Raw genomic sequence first — 20,171 nt, forward strand, 5'->3', positions numbered from 1 at the left:
GCACCAAGGCCAGTGCTCTGCTGCTGCTGCTGCTAATGGATTCATGCTTTTGTCTCAAGTGTTGGAGACCTGTGATGTGGGAGGCCAAGGCCCGAGGCTGTATCAAATCTCCCCCTGTTCTCGAAGGGAAATGCTCATCGTACCCTAAATCTAGCAGTGAAGAGCCGCCTTGCTTGGATTGGCATCGCAGCAAAGCATGGCCTGAGCTCTGAGCAGAGGCACCTCGCAGCTGTGTGCTGCAAGGGAGAGCATCACGCTGGGAGAGAGCGTAAGCTGGAACGCTGTGCAATGGGGGGGACTTGACTGCCACGCAAGGAGACCTGCCCAGGGAAGGAAGGCATTTCTGATCGGAGGTATCTCTTTAAATGGAGCCTGGAAAAGAAATAATGAGATTTTATGGATTAAAGGTGAAACTAGCCAGATAAACACCGCAAGGGCTGGAAAACCAACCGCTGAAACAACAGCTGCAAGGAAGCCCAGGGCTCTCCGTACCTTCATGTCCACAAGGACCAGAGCCGTGCACTCCAGGCTGCAGCTCTGTGTTGGAGGCAGTGGCACCGGGGCAGCTCAGCACATCTGCTCTGTGAGCACAGCACCCGCTGGCCTTCAAGTCAGCAAATCTATTAAGCGAACCTCATTACTACGTAACAACTTTTGTTATTTTAGAACAAACCTTGTATCTGGCTAATCCGCTTTGTTACAGGGCTGCCCATCCTTGCCTTGAACGGGAATTAACTTCTAAGGGAATTAAAAGGAGGAGGCGACTGCTGAAGGGGTCCTTAGAGGTATCTCTCTATAGCTGCTGGCTGCCCCCCCCCCTCCCTTCCCCACCATGTGTGGTATCCTTCCCCACTGCTTCTGTCCTTTTCTGCTTGCCAGGCATTGATTTGTTCCCGTGTTGTTCTAATGGAGCTTGAAATCAACATGACTTTGTTGCTGGTTGTTGTCATTGTTGTTCACATCTTTGTTTGGGGTTCGTTATCCTCGTTGAGGCCGGGGCAGCGCAGGAGCTGCCGTTTGCGGGCTAAATACCTCCTTAGCAAAAGATCCACAAAGGCAGCATCTGTGTCCACAAAATAAGGGCTGACACAATGCCCAGCGAAGCAGTGCCTCCCTCCTCCCGTGTGGCAGCCCTTGTGCTGCCGCTGAATCCCCTCGTTTATCGTCGTGTCCACAACGAGCTCCTTCTTTCATCGGGCCCCATGAAAACGCTATGTATTACTCCGGATCCGCACGCCAAGGAAATCTATCAATGAGCACACGCTGAGATCCCACGCGATCGATGCGCAAGGTGTAAGAATGGCTAAATAGGTGGCTTTCAGCTGCCACTGAAATTCATACAGCCTCAACTCCTGCGTGCTTGAAGACCTCGGGGCCAAAGGATCCCCTCCCCAGGGCTCCGCAGAACAAAAGACAGCAGCGGAGGGAGGGAAGGCGAAGCGAGGCGGGGGAGATGCCGGCCGCCCTGCAGACAGCGCAGGGCTCCAGCGGACAGACCCGGCGGGGCTCCGGCGCTCCGAGCAGGTAAAGAGTTAACGCAGCGCCCTGCCTCCTCCGAGCACTGACATCACGGGGGAGGGGGAGAGCGCCGCCGCCGCCCCCCCCCGCCCGGGAGGAGTGTGTGCGTGTGTGCGATCGGGCGGCGGTGCCCTGCAACCCGGGCAGCCCCCCGCCCCGCGGCCGGCCCCGCGCCCCCCGCCCGGCCATGGAGCTCCGCGATCGGTCCTTCTCCTTCTCCTCCGCCGCCTGAGCTCCGCCGCCGCTCTACCGGAGCCCCGCGCCCCGGGAAGCGGAGGGCGGGCGGCGGGCGGGGGCTGCTGAGCCCCGCCGCTGGAACCACGGCACCGCCGCGCTGCGCTCGGCGGCAGCAGCAGCAGCAGCAGCAGCAGCCCGAGGAGGGCTCCCTTTATTTGTTTTGCCCCCTCCCCACCCCCCGCACTTTATTTTTTTATGTATTATTATTTTTTTCCCTTTCCCTCCTTCTCCCTACCGGAGGAAGGCACCGCGCTGCCCAGCCGCCCAGAGGGGCCCCGCCGAGCCCCGGGGACCCCGCGGATGTGCGAAGCTCTCCTCCGGCCGCCCTTCCTCCCGTCTCTGGGCGCACCGCCTCTTTATCCTCCTGCGCCTTTATTTTTATTTTTTAAGCAGACCTGAGCGGCATCACCAGGGGCGGGGAGGGTGGGGGGGCTCAGCGACGCTGCCAGACCGTCCCTCGCCCATTTCTTCCAAGGAACTCTCATGGCTTCACAGCTGCAGACAAGTTGCCGTGCATCTTGGTGGACTATCGGAGTTTGCATCCTGGCGGCCGCGCTCTTTCCAGGTGAGCCGCTGCCGGCCGGCCCTCCCCTCCCCTCTCTCTCCCCCCACCACGCCGGGATTGCGGGGCTCGGGGCGGCCCCCGGGGGCCCGGGGAGGGGGGGGGCGGTTCGGGGTGCGGGAAGCGCGGGGAAGGACGGGGTCGGCTTTTTTGGGGTGCGCCTCTGGAGCAGGTGTGGGAGCATCTGCCTGAGGGTGGGAGAGAGCCGGGGCCGGTTTCAGCCCGGAGAGGAACAACACGATCGTTTGTTTTGGAAGCAGCTGCAGGCAGTGGGCTCCGGAGTGCTGGGAGCTGAGGCGGTTTGTTTGCTCTTTGGATCGAGCAGCGTCTAGCGAGGCACAGCAGGCAGCCTTCCCGGGAAGGAACCCGGTGCTGGGGAGCGAGCACAGATGTTTCGGAAGGAGAGAGGGAGGTTTCAATTGTCCCTGAAGAAATTCCACCCCCCCCCCCCCCCGGCACTCAACACAACACACACTTCCCACGGGCTCTTTGCAGGGGGGGGGTGTTGGACTGCTGCCGCGTTTCAAACCTTCCTTTCGTCGCTTTTGTACTCGGCGTGCCTGATTCTGCTTCCTCGAGAAGGAGCAGATGGGCAAAGATGCGGATCGGCAGCTCCCCGGCTTGCTGGAGCCCTCCCGGCTGAGTGTCCCCACCGGGGCTCGGTGCTGCCCCGGGCTCTGGCACAGCTGTTGGCAGCGGACGGGTGACCCACTTCGTGAAGTGCCCTGGGGGGATGGGGTAGGGGGGTTCTTCCGCTCCGGCGCCGAAGGGGTTAACGCCATCCGGGAGGGCTGTCCGAGGCGTTCATACGGAAGGGTGACCAGCAGTCTGGGTTTAACAGCGCTGGTAAATGAGCTAGGAAAGGAAAACAAAAGCCTTGCTTGCCTTTTCGGGGCAGGGCTGGAGGTGACCGGATCGGGAGCGGTGGCGGCGGCCACATGGGCCACCCCTGGGCAGCGGTAAGGGACAGTGAGTGCCTGCGTGAGGCACGGTGTGCAGCCGGACAGCAGGACGTGCATGAGGGCAGGGTGGAATTGGAGTCCGTCCCTCCGCAGTTCGGGCTGGGGCAGCTTGCTGGATGAGCAGCTGGAATGGCTGCTCTTCGAGCTGTGGGTTGCAAGGGCTGAGATAGAGGGCTGGCCGGGAGCAAACGGCGTGGCCCGGGGTCCCTTGGTGCTAGCAAAGCCCGAGATTGTATCGTCCAGCACGTGGGAAATGGGCAGTGCACGGGGGCTGCATGGTCCAACTGAAGTGGGGGGAAAACAGAGGTGAGACGGGGGCAGGAGGTGGCTGGTCAAGAAACCAGGAAGAGATCGTGAGTGGGGAAAGGTTAACAGCGAAGGGAATCCAGGTCTGGGTATGCCTCCGTATTCCCAGGACAAAGGGATCGACTGTGCGTTGCAAAAAGAGGCGGTGGAAGGGACAGCCTGGGGCTCCCAGCGCTCCCAGGCACAGCTCTGCTCCTGCCAAGGAGGCTTCCAGCTTCCCATGCAGCTCTCCTCCTGGGCAGGAACCTTCCTGCAGCCCTGCGTGAGGCTCTGGGGGTGCAGCACTGCTGCTCCAAGTAACCCAGAAGGGTTTCATCCTCCTCCAGTCCCTACAAGAATACACAGGCAGTGATTGAGGGCATTTCACCTTGCCCTGTCCCAGGAGACTCCTTTCCCCCACCAGTTCTATTTTTGGCCATTCTGGAGGCTGTGCTGCCAGCGGTCAGTCTCCTCTCCTACTGCTCTGCAGTAGCCCTATAGTTTGTCCTGCACTGTCCCACTGGGATAAGGCAGCAGTGCATCCAGCAGCGCCTTGCCACGCAATAGGGGACAGGCAACACTGCAGGATCATCCTTCCTGACCCCACCAATGACCACTGAGTGCCCCACAGCCTGCGTGGGTGAGGCTTTTGGCTGAACCTCTGTCACGGTGGATGCAGCACCTCTGCAGGAATGGCTGCTGCTCTGTTACGTATTTATTCATTCATCTTTTTCATTCATTCGTGGGCTTATTTGTGCCGTGGGTGCACCCGGAGCTGCACAGAGCACCACGGGCTGACACGGGTGCTTATGCTTTGTATGCAGATGCTTGCTTGAAGAGGAGGGGGGAACTTAGGATTCTCTCTTAGAAGTGAATGAGAAGCTGTGGATTCTTTCTTTCTTTCTTTCTTTCTTTTGGAAAATGCTGTTTGGTGCATAGCAGCTGATGGGAGGAAGGCAAAAGGCACTGCCTGCTTCCTGGAAAACCCTTTGTGGCCCATCTAATCAGTGCCATTTCATTCTGTTCCCATCCACGTACGCTGCCTCCACCTTCCAACAATGTTAGCTTTCCTTCTGATAAGGAAATAAAAGTTCCCTGCTGTAAAACCCGTAACGAGGCCCTTACAGTGTCTTTAACACGATCAACTCAATCATCTGGAACGGATTGAGCTCAGGGTTCCATGCAGACCTGCTGCAAACCTGCTGCCAACTGATGGCTCTGAGCTGTGAACATGAATGGGGGCTGCTGGCAAGCCAGGAACCCCCCTCCCCAACTGCATCCCTCTGCACGGGGACGAGTTCCTGTCTGCTGTCCCCAAGCTACCTCTTGGGCTTCTCAACATTCGTTGCAAAGTGCTTTGAGATCCTCAGCAGGGAGAGGTGCTCCCAGCTGTGATGTGGGGTTTTTCCATCGCCGTGCTTGAAAGCAGTGTTGGCTGAGCGGCGGCGACCGGCGGGCGCTGGGTCAGACCGGGCTGCAGCTGCAGGGAGGGCTGCTTTGTGGGGAGCACCACTGTGTGCCACTGCAGGATCCGGTTCGGTTTGTGGTCTGCAAAGCTGCTTTCACATCCCAGAGCAGCTTCCAGAAGGCAAGAAGTTGCCGAAGTTTTGCACGGTCTTTGAGTTGTTGGTCGGTGCTTTTTCTTTGCCCTACCTGCAGCTCAGAACCAGCGGCGTCGGGCTATTTCGGGAAGCAAAAAGTGTCCTTTGCTGCTGTTTTCTCATTAAACCTCGCTCGCTGCTGCAGAACCGACCTGTCGGGTTCTAACCTGGCCTGAAGTGTGAGCTCGTGGCTGTGTCAGCATGGGCGAGGTGACAGCAGCACGCTGAGCTCAGAGCTGCGCTGATGCTCCCTGCCGAGCTCTCAGCCCAGAGCACACAGCCCTGTTTGCAGAGGGACATGGAGGAGCACTGGCAACGAGCTGGTAGATGACGGGCCTCCAGTGGTGGCAGATGAGCCTCGAATGGTGGCAGAGCCCAACGCATCTCTGAGCTGCAGCTGAGTTTGCAGGGAGGCTCCTGCAGGATCCTTTGGGCACCGTGCACAGCTGGCATGAATCACAAAGGGAACCAGAAGAGCAGGTTGGCATGAGCTGCTTCCCCTGTGCCCTCTGCTCGTGCTGCTAAGGCTGGGGACAGCCCGTTCCCACCAGCAGCACCACAGTGGAGATGGGGACAGCATCAGGGAGAAAGGCCTTTGGGGAAGGGCAGAAGCTGTGAGCACTGCAGGGATGAGCTGCTGAGTCCTCACATGGATGGCCACAGTCCTCGGGAGCTCTGGTTTTGAGGTTTGAGGCTTGCAACATCATTGCTTAAGGTTGCAGTGGCTCTTGCTCAGGCTTTTTCCCAGGCTAGCTAGCATGGTGCAAAGTGCAGAAATCAATGAGAGAGGGACGGAGGTACTCCAATCCGAGCAGCCGTCAGTGATGTCGCGCTCTCAAATCCGTCAGATGAAATCAGGGCAGCTGCAGTGCGGGCTGAGTTGGTGCTGCTGGAGCTGGGACCCAGTTTGCTCTTGAGACACCTCCAGTATTAATTACCAGAACTCAGCCATCCCAGCACAGAGAATTCAGGCTCCCAAGCCCAGGTGAATGGTATCTAACTAAAGCACAAACCCTCTCCTGATCCTTTGTTTTCCTCCTGGCCTTTCGGTTTCCACTGCTTCTCCCAGGGAAGGTTCAGCCCAGGTGAGGAATGTGCTGCACACAGACATACCCTCACAGCCTGCTTTGCTCAGGGCTCCATAGCAGGACAGAAACTCCTGCCCAAGCTGCTGAAACGCAGAAGTGCTGTCTGTGGGAGGAGACTTCTGACCCCTGTGCTCTCCACCGTGCTGGGTTAAAGTCTGCATTCCCACCTTTGGTGCCATCATGTTGCTTACAAAGGTGCAATGTGAGTTTCAGGTGCAAAGGCCAGCGCTGCCAGCACCGAGTTGTGTTGTATGTCCTGTGCTGCCATTCCTGCATGCCCCGGCCTCCATGAGCACTTGCGTTGTCCACATGCTGTCCATTTGCTGTCTCTCCCCATGCCTTGGTTGATGCAGCACTTGCACAGCCCGGCACCATAAAGGCTGCGGCAGCTCTCTGCTCTGCAGCAATCCCAAGGCAGCAGCTCCTGGCATCCCCTGCCGTGTGTGCATCCCAGGCTGCTCCTGCAGATGAGACACATGGCCAACGTCTCCAGCCCTTTCGGCTTCTCCATGGCATGCTGGGGATGGCTGGGAGGAAAGGACCAACCCTGAGTGCCGTCTCATCTCCATCCTCCTGTTCTGGAAAGGAAAGTGCTTCAGTGGGACTTGCCTCCCAGAAAGACACCGTGCGGCAGTGAGGGTTCCCGTTTACCTTTCTGACTGCAGGAGACAGCAAAGTGACTCCGTCTGCTCCCAGCCATGCAGGAACATTACAGGACCCACAAATCACATCCCTGCCTCGAAGCAGCGGCGGGTACCAGATGGGCCACCTGGCTGCGAGACAGAAGGTGCTCCCAAGCCTGGTTAGTCACAGCTCTGCCTCCATCTCCCTTCTCAGCATTCTCTCTACCTGGGAAAACCCCATCATCAGGCAGATCCCGAGTGGGTTTTTCCTTTCCCATGGAAGATCCATTCCTCCCCCCATGCTGCAGTGAGGCATCCGGAGGCAGGGCCAGGCGTGACAGCGGGGCCATGCAGCTCGCAGCTGGTGGCTGGCGGCCAGGGGATGCTCTGGGGACAGGCGAGCACAGCTCGGGGCACAAAGGAGCGTCTGTGCGGGGCTGGCACCCAACACCCCATGGCCACCTGAGAGCAAAACCAGCCTTGTTCCTGGGCCTGGCAGCGGAGGGGATGTGGCCACAGCATGGAGAAACTGGGCCGGGTGCCCCTCTGGACTTGGAGGCGTGCTGGGTTTGCTGACCCCAAGAGACACATCCCCAGCAGAGCACCTGTGCTGAGGGGCCTTCTTGCCCTGGAGGAAGTGTTAAGGATGAGTAATCAAAGCCAGTTTAGGGGGCTGTATAAATGCACAGAGGAAGAAGATCTCTGCTGCTCCAAGGAGGTCGGAGCACACAGGATGCCCTCGCGTTGCCACTTGCCTGTGTCACCCTACCCAGTTAACCAAGGCGTGTGTCATTTGAGAAGCAGTGTTGTTTTAAGGGCTGGAACAGAAGGCAGCAGCCAGAGCTCGACGTTGTGCAGCAGGGACAGCAGCGGGAGCCGCTCATTGCTGGGGCTGCTCGTGTTCTTCCCTTTATCAGCAGCATCGAGCTGCAGAGCGGGGCATCTTCAGCAAGCAGGGGAGAGCTGAGGCTGTGCCCATGTATGGTCATTAGGGATCAGGGATGTGTCTCATAGCAGCATCCCTGCCATCTTATAATTCATATCAGCTGCTTGTTTCCATGGGACCCCGGACCCCTCTTGGCTGTGCTGGTTGGGTGCTGGCAGGCTGAGCTCTGCACCCCATCCTTTGCCTCCATCCTCTCTCCTCCACCCCGGGTCCTTCTGGGATTTGGCCTCCAGGAGAAGGATGGTGGTAGGAATGAATTCTCCGGGGCTGATATTTCCAGTTATCACTCTATAGGAAGGATATTCTTTCTCTCTTCGCGTGGCAGGAACAGACTTTCAGAAACGTATCCTGGTTTTTAAATACTCTTTTCGCCTGTGGTGTAAATACTAAAAATGTGCTTTTTTTTTTTTCCCTCTCTCCCCTTTCTGCCGGAGTTTAAAAATATCACCAGCCTGGGGAGGTGCATCTTTCAGTGAGATTTATAACGGCTGCTCTCAAGTGATGTGGAAAATGAGCCTCCCTCTGCCCCATCCTTCCTGGCACCTTCCAAGAATTTATTTCCTTTATTTGCCTGAGCCTAAGAATACTTAAAGGCTGCACCTCCGCCCAAGCACTCTAATTATTTAAGTTTTGTTTATGGCCAGCCTCTAGAGAGGCAAGCAGGTCCAATCCCTGCCTCGTCGGGTAGTTCAGCCCTGTGTTAGTGCTGTTTGATAATGATCCACAAATCACGGAGCCATCACCGCGGTGTATCAGCCCGGCACTGTGAATTGGCCGAGCCTGCAGGGCAGGCTGGGCTGTGCACGGAGGCAGGGAGCAGCAGCAAGATGTGGGATGGGGCTGAGGGATGGGGACTTCTGCCCTTGGGACACAGCAGGACAGGAGGAGGACCTGTGTGTAGCAGAGCATTTTGGGAGCGCCAGCCTAGGAGATGAGCCGTAGCAGCAGGTTTGCCTCGAGGTCTGTGCAGTGGGATGGCAATGGGATGCGCTGCAAAGCCGCAGTGTGGAGTGAGTTTGTCGGGGCTCAGCTTCTTGTCTGAGTGATGTAACCCAGCTGGGAGCAAGGGCTGCATGCGAAGGGTGAGGATGGCAAGAGGGAAGGAAGGAGGAAGGAGTTCCCCTCTTGCACTTCAAGGCAGCTCCTCAAGGTCAGCTCCAGGCACGCTCTGTGCAGATGCTGTCTGTGCAGATGCTGTCTCAGCTGTCCCCTCTCTGTAGCTTAGGGGCCGGACTCCGATTCGCAGCTTGGCTGCTATTGATCTGAGGCCTTTCACTGGTTCTATATTTGCTTCGGAAACATAAGGCTAAAAGCATCCTTTTTAGCTCTCTGTCTGTTTTGTGCTCTCGGTGTCCCGGTGCCTGCAGAACACCTCGCACACGGGGAAGCAGGAGGATGTGCAGCCACACCGCTGACTTCCAATGGCGTGAATCAGCTTTTACTTCAAGGGAAAGCTTGGCCTGGAGGTGATGGCAAAGGCAGGCTGCACTCTGAAGGCCTGGCAGCACTCCTTGGCTTTGCCATACGCTCCCTGGAATACCCTTGGCCAGCTCCCTTCACCTCCACGTGCCTTTCCTCTCTGCTCTGCTCACGCTGCCATGCATCTGCAGGCACCTTACACAACCTGTCCGGCACGCGCTGCTTTGCACAAGCACAGGGCAAGATGATCCTCTCCTTTATTTTGTAGTTCTTTTTCCAAGCAGCCAAAATCAGGCAGCTCTTTGCCCAGGGACTGTAGAAGATCGCTCTGCACACGATAGGTGCACAACTGTTGTGTACACATAGGTGCACGACTGCCCTGCCTGTGCAAACACCAGGCCCAGTTGCTTACCTTGCGTGTGGGTTGGAGTTGTGGCAGTGGGGGGACGTGGTCAGTTCGTTGGCTTCCCTGCCTGCTTTCTGATCCTTTGGCATTTGGGTCACTTCTGGTTTGCAGACATTATCTGGCGAGGGAGGTGAAGGCAGGTGAGGGGTGTTTGCTGGGAATCCATTCTGCAGGAGGCAGGAAGGGTGGCTGCACGCCAGCGAAACCTTGGGTATGTGCAGTCAGCGCCATGCATGTGCTGTGCATTTCCTAGGTGGCTGTGAGCAAGTTTCCCAGCACCAGGATGCAGATAACTGGAGCCCCTGTGCTATCAAAGCCACAGCACTGATCCATCTGCTGGGCAATGATGCTTTTAGCCACGTGCGAGGATCTCTATGGTATTTCAAGGTTAGGGGTGCAAGCTCAGGTGTGAAAGCAAGGGAGCAGCTCTGCTGCAGCCCCCCCTGCACAGTGCTGGGTGAGTTATTACAGCAGCCAGCCAGGATGGAGAGAAGGATGGTGGGTGTAAAGTTCAATAATTGTTAATTATTACCCACAGCTCCCGTGGGACTTTCTGGCCGAAAATAAAAACCCAAACCCACACAAAACAATGTACTTCTCTTTTGCAAAGGTGTTCAGTGGGACATTTGTCACTGTCCTGGCCACGCTGAGTCCCTATCTCGCTGCCTCCCTTCTGCCTCCGATAGGATTAATAAAGAGCTGCTGGAGAGCATCTTATCTCGAGCTGAATAATGTTTGTAATACAGGGAGGGGAGGCAGCTTTGATCCAGAAAAAAAAGAGAGGAAAAAAAAGAGAAGGGCCATTGGGGTGGGGGTGGGGGGGCAGGCGGGCAGGGCTGTGCGTGGGAAGCTGGCACAGCAGAGCTGCACCCAACCTGTTCTGCAGAGCTGTGGGTTAGGGCTTGCCGGGCTGGGGAAGAAAGGGCTGGAGCAGCTCCAGGGCTGCTGGGGGCTGCGTGCTTCCCTCTGACGGGGGGGGGGGGTTCTGGCTGTGGGAGGCTGTCCTTGTGGGGGTGGAGGAGCCCAAAGAGTTGGGCTTGGGAGCTGCCGTCCGCCCCTCAGCTGGGGGAAGCATCACGTGGAGCATCACCGAGCCACGGCCTCCCGAGGGGTCTGAACCCGAAACGAGCAGAAAACAAAACAAAACAAAAATACAATGATCTGGGATGCTGCGGGCATCCAGCAAAGCGAGCTGCAGATCCACCCCCTGCTCCCCTGCTCACAGCCACAGCCGCATCCCGGCTGGCAGCAGCGGTTGCCCGCAGGGCAGGGCCACACCTGGGAGGCAGGAGGGGCCCGGCTCTTCTCACGGGTGTGGGTTGGGAGCCGGTTGGGCCGGGCTGGGCCCCCCCCTGAGGCCAAGATCCCTGTTAGCGTGAGCCAGGGCCACAGGAATGGGGAGCAGGAGGAGTGGGCTCAGCTCTGAGCATCCCCCAAGCAAAGGATGGATCTGTATCCCATCTTGGGAGTGGTGGGGACCTGTGGGAGGGTCTGAGTGTTTGTCTGCTCCAAAGCCCTACGTGGACAATTCATCCGTGGGGAGATTAGCGCTGAGTTTGGTCTTCACCACCCAGCCTGCTCAGGATGAATCCATGTGGGGGATGCTGTGCAACACCCCGAAACCAGGGGTGAGGTTTGGTGATGCTCCACGGGTTTGTGAGCACCTGAAGCTGGGGAAATCCAAGCCAGGAAACAATAGGTCTCAGCAGATGCCACCCCATTGGGAGGGCACCGCATCTGTGCCCCCCATCCTGCAGGGCCACCCTGGGGTGACTCCGTGCAGACATCTCGCCGTGGCCAAAGGATGACATCCCCGTCCCCTGGGTGCTCACTCCCCACGCCGTGCTGCTCCCCCTCCATGGGGCTTCGGCCACCCAGCACCATCTGTTCATTTTCGGCCCGTTGCCATGACGACGGGGTGGCTTGAGACGGGGTTTCACGAGCTGCAGCTGGGGGAACGCTGGGAAAGAAAGCACACAAGCTGGGAGAAGTCTTCCTTTTCCTGGGCGGAAATGAAAGGGAGAGGGACGGGAATGGCCACGCAGCATTCCAGCCCCCCACCGCACCCATCACAGACACGTGTGTGCCCAACAAGAAGCTGCTTTGTGTCCCCGTCGTCCCCTTTTGGCCGTGTCCACGTCCCACTGCATCCCTGCGTTCTGCCCATTGGGCTCCCGGTGCAATCTCAGAGCTCGCTGAAGCTTTAACCGTGGGACACCGGGTGGATTCCGACGTGTTGGTGCTCACGCTCAGCCTGGACGGTGGGAGCAAGATTTGGGGTTTTGCTGCAGTTGGGCCCCTCCTCTCCCCATGCAAAACCTGTGGTTGCATGGGAACATCCTGCAGGTGGGCAAGTGCGGGCTGGCATGGGCTGGGATGGGCTCCCCACGGCCAGGGAGGCTCAGCCCGGCCCCTGCTTTGCCTCTGCACCAGAGGAGGGTTGGGCTGTGGGGAGGGTCACTGCTCAGAGCGCACTGCTCCTGGTCTGCCTTGCTAAGCCCAGGGTAAAGAATGAGCCCAGAGAAAGGGGCTGGCTGCTGTTTGTGTACGGATGTGTGTCTGTGTATAATCCAGGTGGAAACGGCTTTTAAAAAGCAAACAGAAGAGGAAGCAACAAATTGCTATCTGCTTGTAGACAGGAAGATCTGGGCTAACGTGTGACAGACGAAAACGCAGTCTGACAGATTGACAGACATGTTTTTGTGCTACTTTAGCATCCTTATAGAAACAGAAGATAATTCAGGTTGCACAGGGGCTCATTAGGTCACCTACCTCCCCAGTGAAGCGGATGGGTGTGCTCTGCCCTTCTTCCAAACCCAGCACTGGTGCATAGGAGCAGCAAGCAGGAGCTGCAAGCGTGAGCTTGGGGCACTCAGTGCATGCAGGCTGCAAATGGGTTCTCTGGCTTTTGCAGGCCGTGTTGCACCCAGGGCATGAGGAGTGTTTGAGGCCAGAGCTGCTTGCAGACAGCCTTGGTGTGAGTGGTGGGAAGCAGAGAATCAGCCTCGCAGCCCTGGCGAGCACAGAGCTGGCTTCCAATCACTTTTTCCCTCCTCTCAAAGCCCAGATCCAGGGCTGAATGTCACCTCCTCCTCTGCGACTCGCGATTTACCAGCGCTCATCCCAATTTCTATTTGCAGAGCCAGTGCCCTTTCCCTGCTGGCTCTGCCCTCCGTGCAGTGGGGAATCAGCACATTCTGGGCTTGAAGCTTCTCCCAGATTTATGAGCTTGCTCTTCACCTTGAGAGTAAGGCTGCCTTGCCCCGAGACAGCTCTGAAACCCAAAACACCAATTGCTGACTCGAGCAAACACCATTGATCCTCCAGCGAGTCAATGTTCCTCTTCCTCTCTTTTTTTAGGACATGAGTTGTTGAGGTTCTGTTGATGGCCTTTCTGTGTTTCCCCTTTCCTGTGCAGAAAAGAGGTCCAAAATATTCCAAGCAAGATCAACGTGGCTTTAAAAGAACCCTTCCATAGCACTTCTGAGGGGCGCTGCTTCCTTGCCAGAGACCAACAAAAAAAACCACCTCTCAGTTTCCTCTCCCCTTGAAAAGCAATTGGCTTTTAATCTGAGGAAGATGAGAGCTGTTTGCATTGAATTGGTAATAGGGGATAATATCTTACCCTGAGTGATGGGTTATTTGATCTCGGTGCATCAGAAACCCGAGTGTATGGCTGTGAAATGGGGGGAGGGATGGGGCTGGCTGGGGGCCCAACCAGGAGCACAGCTGCTTTCTTATTCCCAATCATAATTAGAAAGAAGATGGGGAACAATCACTGTTTGTCCTGTTGCTCCAGGGCATCGAATGACACCGGGAAGCCTGGGGGAAAGCCTCCAAAGTTGGCATGGAGCACGAGAGGGGTGGTACCATTAACTAGCCATTAATGGGACAAAGAGCAGCGCTGCAGCCTGGCTGGGTCACTGCAGATGGACAGAGTTTGCAAGGAATGGGCAGTTTTGGCTTGGGGCATTGGTCTGGGTTGCAAGGAATGGGCTGTCTTGGCCTGGGGCATTGGTTTGGCTTTGGTTCCCATTGATGTCCCGTGCTTCGGTCCCCACTGCCACCACCCAGGGCTGAGCGAGGGCATCCACATGGACTTCTGCATCCCTAAAGATCACTGTCAAGTCACTGCTGGTCCCACACTGGGCTTTGAAAAGGGGACGAAAGGAAAATAAATCAGAGAGCCGCCAAAGTGATGCAGTGGGATCCAAAGAGGCGACCATTGACGTCAGCAGCCCGCGGATGGGGCTGTCTGCAGCTCAGCCATGCGCTCCTGGAGAGCTGCACCCACAGTCAGGGCCCCAAGTGCTGAGCCCAATGAAACGTGTGCTGAAATGCCTCCTGGCTCCATGCTGACTCAGGCACACATGGGAAACTTGCTGGTGTGGACAACACCGCCCGTCGCTGGATAGGTTTGTTTGGTTTGCAGCTGCCTTTGGAGCAGTAAATAGCTGTGCACGCTGCTCGTGGTCTGAATGAAGCAGTTAATATTTAATCGGAGGCCTTCGGTTGGTTGGCAATGCGTAAAAATGCACTGCTGTTGTTTTTAGGGCCCAACAAGCTCAGGGCCAGTTTTTAATTAATTGGTTATTTTAAGATTGCAGCACGCTGCTTAGTGACAAGCTTTCTAAACACCTCCCTTCCCAGCAAACCACCTTAAAAACACCAAAGCATCTGAAGTGACTGGCACCCAGTGGAAGAAATAGTATTTATACGAGAGGTGCTATCCGCATTCATTCCTCCCTCTCAGGGTTTTATGGCAGGTCTGCTCACATGGTGGGGTTCTGCTCTGCGGCACCCAGGAGGGATATCCCTCCTGCAGCAGGGTCTGGTTTTGCTAGCAGGTCCTCCCTCTGGTTCTCTTGGTATCGGGCATCCAAGGCCTTCGCTGCCCTTAGTGCAGAAAGCTTGCTGCAATCTCCCCACGGAGAAAAGCTGAGCTTTAATTCCCCCATCAGCAACGCCAGCCACCTACAGAAACGTTTGCAGCAGGCACCTACGGTCGGGCTCCGTGGCTGGGCCATCTGGATGGCTGCTTTGCTTTCCTCCACATAAAGAGAGAACACCTTCTGTGCTCATCCAGAGCCCTCAGCACCACGTCAGCAGGGCTCACTCCCAGCCCTTCGCCCCCCTGCGTTGCGCAGCCAAGGTTTCTCCCATGTGCAACGTTTCCGTGTTGACTTCAAGAATTTGGCAATCCATGGGGATCTCCAGTTTATTTTGCAACATGAGGCCTTTGGATCATTATCCCTTGAGAACAAGCAGCGGGATGGCCAAAGCTTTGCCAGCTGGTGTTTTTGGTGTGTAGGAGGGCATGGCTTGTTTGCAAAGAGGGCCCAAGCAGCAGCGCGTCAGCTCTGTTTCCTGCTGATCAGAACATCACGCCTGCTAAAAAGCACTGACTGGATGAGGTCAGGGAGTCCAGCAGTCCACCTCCAGGGGCCATTGCCTTGTCAGGTCTCGTTGCTGAGGGAGGAGGGCTCTGCGTGCTGAGCGGATGTTGGATGGTTGTGCAAAGGTGGGGACTTTGCTTCTGCCCCACTGATGTAGCACTGGTGTCAGTGAGCTGCGTGGGGAATGGCTGGCAGGATGGGGAGCAGGGCGATGGGCAGGTGGTGGTTGGAGGCATCCATTGCCCCGTAGTCTCCATGACTTCTGATATAGGGCATAAAAAATGCAGCAATCCATCTGAAACCAAGAGAAGACCTACACTCTTGGCATCAGGTTGGTGTTTTGCCCACTTACCAGGACAAGGCACGGGAATTCTGCACCGTTTGGGGCAGATTTTACAACCTTTCCTAGAAACGTTTCCCATTGCTGCCATCCTGAGTCTCAGTTTCTACAGAGATACCAAACGAGAAGCAGATGAGGTCCTTTCCGTGCCCTGAAGGGCACATGGGCCGGATTTATTCCACCCCGCACCTTGCAGTGCCACATGGGATGCTCGGTGCGGGACGCGGCCCATCCTGCACAGCACGTGGGGATGCGGGAGGGGTTAACCCCGTGCCGGAGCATCCTTTGTTCGGGTCGGGCCGCTGAGCGACGGGAGCGGAGCGCTCGGGAGCGAACAGCACAAAACTGCACACGTCCGCGCTTTACGATGCTGATTTTCAGTTCCAACAGCTGTTTCCATTTGGAACGCGCAGTACTCCAGCTCGGTGGAAGTCAATTAAAAATAAAACCGAGGGAGCAGGACCGGTGTAGGAGCCCAGCGACGCTCCACCGGCCATAAAAGTTGTGTCCTTTCAAGCCTGGATTTTCACTTCCATTTGCCACAGGCGGTGGGATCTGATCGGAGCGCTCATTAGCATAGAAATGCTGTTGGTTGCTCCGCATTCCTGGCCCCGGCGCTTTGTTCCTGCTCACGGCGTGAGCTGCGATCAAACCTCCTCCCCTGCACCGCCTCATCCCCTGCACGGCTGTGGGGTGCGGGGGGAGGGGGAGAGGATGGGGAGGAGAAGGGGGATGGGGATAGGAAGGGGGATGGGGATGATGAGAACGGAGGTGGGGGGGGGTGAGAAGGGGGCTGGGATGATGAAGATGATGAGGGTGGGGGTAGTGGTGGGGATGCGGAGGGGGATGGGGTGATGAAGAGAAGGTTGAGGACGTAGAAGGGAATGATGAAGATGATGAGGGTGGGGGCAGGAGTGGGGATGCGGAGGGAGGTGGGGATGGGAATTGGGATGAAGGTGATGAGGGTGGGGGGAGGGATGAGGGTAGGGCTGCGGGGGCTGCTGTGACGCTGCTGACCGAACCAGGGGGGAGGGGGATGGGGTTGGTCCTGGTGCCCCCGCGGATTAGCCAACAGACATCTGCAGGGAGAGGGGAAGGGGGCAGGGAAGAGCTGCTGCTGTCTTTTGTTGTTGCTTTCCTGCGGTTTGTGGCCGGAATATAGGTCGCCTATTGCACAATGGGTCGTGGCCATCTTTAGGGGGATTTGCCTCTGTTTTGCTGAAGCAACGAGGAAGGAAAAGTTTGGCTTAGCGCTGCATCAGGTGGATGTGGGTGTCCCCTGGTGCGTGGTTTGATCGGGAGGTTGGTTATTGATAGGACTTCTGCAATCAAACCGCTCCTCTTCCTGCTCCAACCACACGTTATGGGCGAGAAACCTCACGTCTTTCTGCCTCTATTTTTACCAGCAAGACCCTGCTAGCTGGGTGGGGAGGTACGGGGTCATACAGGGGATGTCGGATGTGCTATGAGCAGACCTGATGGAGCACAGTAGGATCTTCAGGTTCCTCCCCTCCCCTTCCTGCTGTTGCTAAATGCGTGCTCCTCTGCAGTCCTGGCTGGATGGGGAGCAGCTCAGGTCCTCACAGCATCAGAATGGGGAGAGCAGATTCCTCCCCTGCAACAAACACAGCTGGGTTAGCACTGCTCCTGCAGCCACATCCATCGGTTGGAGTCATTTTCTGGAGATGCTCGGGAGGCTTTATGGGGTGCAAGATGGGCTTCCAGCTGCTGCAACCCTCACATTCCTTCATGCCCATTCCCAGTAACGCGTGATTTAACACGAGGATGGACAGAGTCCCACAGTCCCCTGGGATGCCAGAATGTGCTGATGAATCCCTTGGCTTCAGCCCCTGGCATTATCAATGAGAAAGCCATTTATCCTCCGCGCACGGCACCGTCAAAGCTCTTGGTTCATTTCCTTCATCACCTTGAGTGCATCGAGGCCTGGGACTCTATTTAAAAATCTATTTGAGCAGTGGTTCAAAGGTTTCACAGCGTCTCGGTGAGGTTTTGTAGGCTCTGCCCATTAACTTCCCTGCAGCCCTCAACATCTTTTGCTCTGTTACTACTCGATAGAAAACCAAAACGAAGGCAGCGGATTGAGATCAGTTTTCAAACAAGCTCTGTGTGCACTGCAAGGGTCCTTGGGGCTGATCCTTCCTCAGCAGGCAGCAGCAAACAAAGGCATTCAGGCTCTTTGATGAGGAAGGGCTCTCGTGGTGCTTTTAGATGCCGGACATCTTCACATTGCTGTTTATGCTGTGCAGACGTTTCACTGCTGGGTCAGGAGGAAAGAGGAGGGAGAAGGCACTTCTGCTACACTGAGCAGCTGCACAGAGAGCCCCGGGCTGTCCTCGGTGCAACACAGCCCCACTGACTGCATGCTCCAGCCTTGGCTCCCAGAACCAGCAGGGGTTTGCTGCTTGGAGCAAAGCTGTGCTGCAACACAGGTGGAAGCCAGCAAGCAGATGAGCTCTGTTTGCATCAGGTTCTCCTGGCCCTGCTGCTGTTGGTGTTAGCCAGCACCTCTCGTTGCGGATATCTGGTTGCAGCAGGCAGAGGACAGTTTTATTTCAGATGTGACAGACTGGGTGCAGCAGGTGTTGCTGACCACATCACCCAACATAGCACTCTGCTTCCCAGCAGGGCTCTGGAGGAGCATTTTGATTCATTCGAAGCAGCCAATGCGTTCTGAGCCCCTCTGCTGCAGGTGGTGGCATTGAACCCAGGCTGGGAAGCACAATGGCAAGGCAGGACATGAGGACCTGCTGCTGTCTGGGGGGTTAGGGTGCTGTGCTCCAGCATGAGGCAGCTGTCACACAGCCAAGCTCACATGATGGAGCCCCAGCACTGCTCCACAGCTCCGGGAAGGTTTCTTATTTCTGGGCTGGGCTTCTCTTTTGGCTGCTTTGTTTACGGGGGAATAAGTGACACAATCTTCTGCCTGGGGAGGGAGGAGAGGGCTGATCCACATCTATGCTGCTTCTGCAATCAGCATGGCCAATTCCCAGGACTGGGAGCAGTGTGGTTGGGGTGACAGACCCCGCTCTGCCTGCAGGGAGGGCAGGTTCTGGGGGAGCAGTGCTGAGCACACTGTAAACCCCATCACATCCCAGTTTCTCAGCCCTCTCCTTCCTCCCTTTCTCTCAACGCTTCCTGGAGCCCATTGCTATGGGCAGGCTCACGCCAGCTGCGACTTCCTCCCTTCCTGTCCTCTGTGCACCACGCTGGCTTGCTCGGTATCCCTTGTTCCTCGTGGCACCTCTTCATCTTCAACTCCCTGCTCTGCCTCTCCCTGTATTTCACACCTCCTGTCCTTATTTGCTTGGTTTTGGTAGCCCAGCACTATGGGATGAGGAATGAGCGTGGGAGAAAAGGGCCCATGTATGAAATACTCTGAGTGGGGAAAATTGCCACGTTTGCTAATGCTGCTGCAAAGGAGGCAGCCTTTTCTCAAGCCCTGGGGTGGATATGTAGGCAATAAAGGAGGAAAAAACCACTAGAAGTGAGAGCTGCCAAGCTGACAGCCCCAGCAAGCTGAAACCTGCCTGGCAAGGAGGCTTGTTCCGGAGCAGGAAGGGGCAGGTTCCCAGCCCAACCAGCTCAACATAGGCCTTTTCTCATGGTATGGGAGCCCCAGGTTTTCAAGGAGAGCCATACTTGGAAAGGAGCTCAGCCCCCAGCCCTGCACCATCGCTTTGGGCTGCTCCACTGAGAGCCCCTGCTCTGCCCACTTGGCAGCGCATGCTCAGCTCACCAGTTCCTCTCTGCAGCTCACCTGGCTCCCAGCTAGAGCTGCACTATGGCTGATCCGTGGTGACAGCATAAGAGCAGGCTCTTTCCAGCACTGTGCCAGGGCTCCTTGTGCTCTGCTGCAGGAAGCCCACTAGAAAAGGAAGCAGAAAAGAAGCCTCGTTAATGGGCCTTGCTGTATTTTTCCCCCTGTGCAGCCCTGAGCATCACCCCACCAGGCCTTGCTCCTCGGTTCTTGCACCAAAGCCACTGTGCTTAGCCCTTGCTAGGGCTGCAGGAGGGAAAAGCAATGGTTCCTCTACACTAAACCACCTCCTTGAGCTTAGGGGGCTGGGAGCCAGCCAGCACAGCCCCGTGCCTATGGTGTGCGTGGCCCAGTAGGTCCCATGTCACAAGGACTCACCCCATGGCCGTGCTTGCTTCCTTGCTGCTATTTGACTGAAGCTGCGTTTCTGGGGCGAGTTGGAGCAGGCAGCCAGTGCTGGTTGGACCGGCTTTGGGCACGCTGGGAGAGATGAAGATGTTGGCTGGGGCTGGAGACGTGCTGCAGCTTGCTGCTGCTCCCTCACAGGGCTTTGAGCTTGGGAGACGTCTTCCTGCAGTGAAACGGTGCCAGAAGGAAGCAGAGATGGAAAAAAGGGAATGGCAGAAACAGGTGGTTCTGGCTTACAGGAATGAACCTGCTGCAGCACGAGTGCAGAGCTGGAGGTGTGGGGTGACCAACCACCCCCAGCAATGGCAGAGCTGGGCATTTCGTGGTAGCCAGTAAGAAGGGCAGAGGAGAGGAGGACATGGGGCTCCTTGCACCTGTGGCTGAGGGTTCCCTCCATCACATCAATCCCAGCGTTCATGTAAGGCGATGAGAAGGAATAGGACTGCTTCCCTTCCTCCACTCCTCTCTCCTCCATCCAGCTCCTTCTCCATCTTAGAGCCCTTTTCCCAACCCTTTCCCTTCCCATGCCTCCCCTCACACCTTCATCTCCCCCTGTTCCTCCCCCCCACTTCCTACATGTCTGCAGGATGCCTCTACCCAGA

At 56.8% G+C, this 20,171-nt stretch overlaps 1 protein-coding gene across 3 annotated transcripts in view; it reads left to right on the forward strand.

Moving 5' to 3' along the window:
• The first annotated feature begins 1,433 nt into the window (after positions 1-1,433).
• Positions 1,434-20,171, forward strand: part of NECTIN1 (nectin cell adhesion molecule 1) — a 74,411-nt gene continuing 55,673 nt past the window's right edge. Inside the window, exons 1-2 of one of the 3 annotated variants that reach the window (XM_025143238.3) lie at positions 1,434-1,524; positions 2,231-2,320. In XM_025143238.3, the coding sequence (XP_024999006.1) occupies positions 2,239-2,320 (82 nt within the window). In that variant the 5' untranslated portion in view covers positions 1,434-1,524; positions 2,231-2,238. Of the gene's footprint in view, positions 1,525-1,610; positions 3,277-20,171 lie in introns of those variants that run through there. The other 2 variants (XM_025143239.3, XM_025143240.3) reach the window with 2 other exon arrangements.

This window comes from Gallus gallus, chromosome 24 (assembly GCF_016699485.2).
Source record: "Gallus gallus isolate bGalGal1 chromosome 24, bGalGal1.mat.broiler.GRCg7b, whole genome shotgun sequence".
NCBI lineage: Eukaryota > Metazoa > Chordata > Aves > Galliformes > Phasianidae > Gallus > Gallus gallus.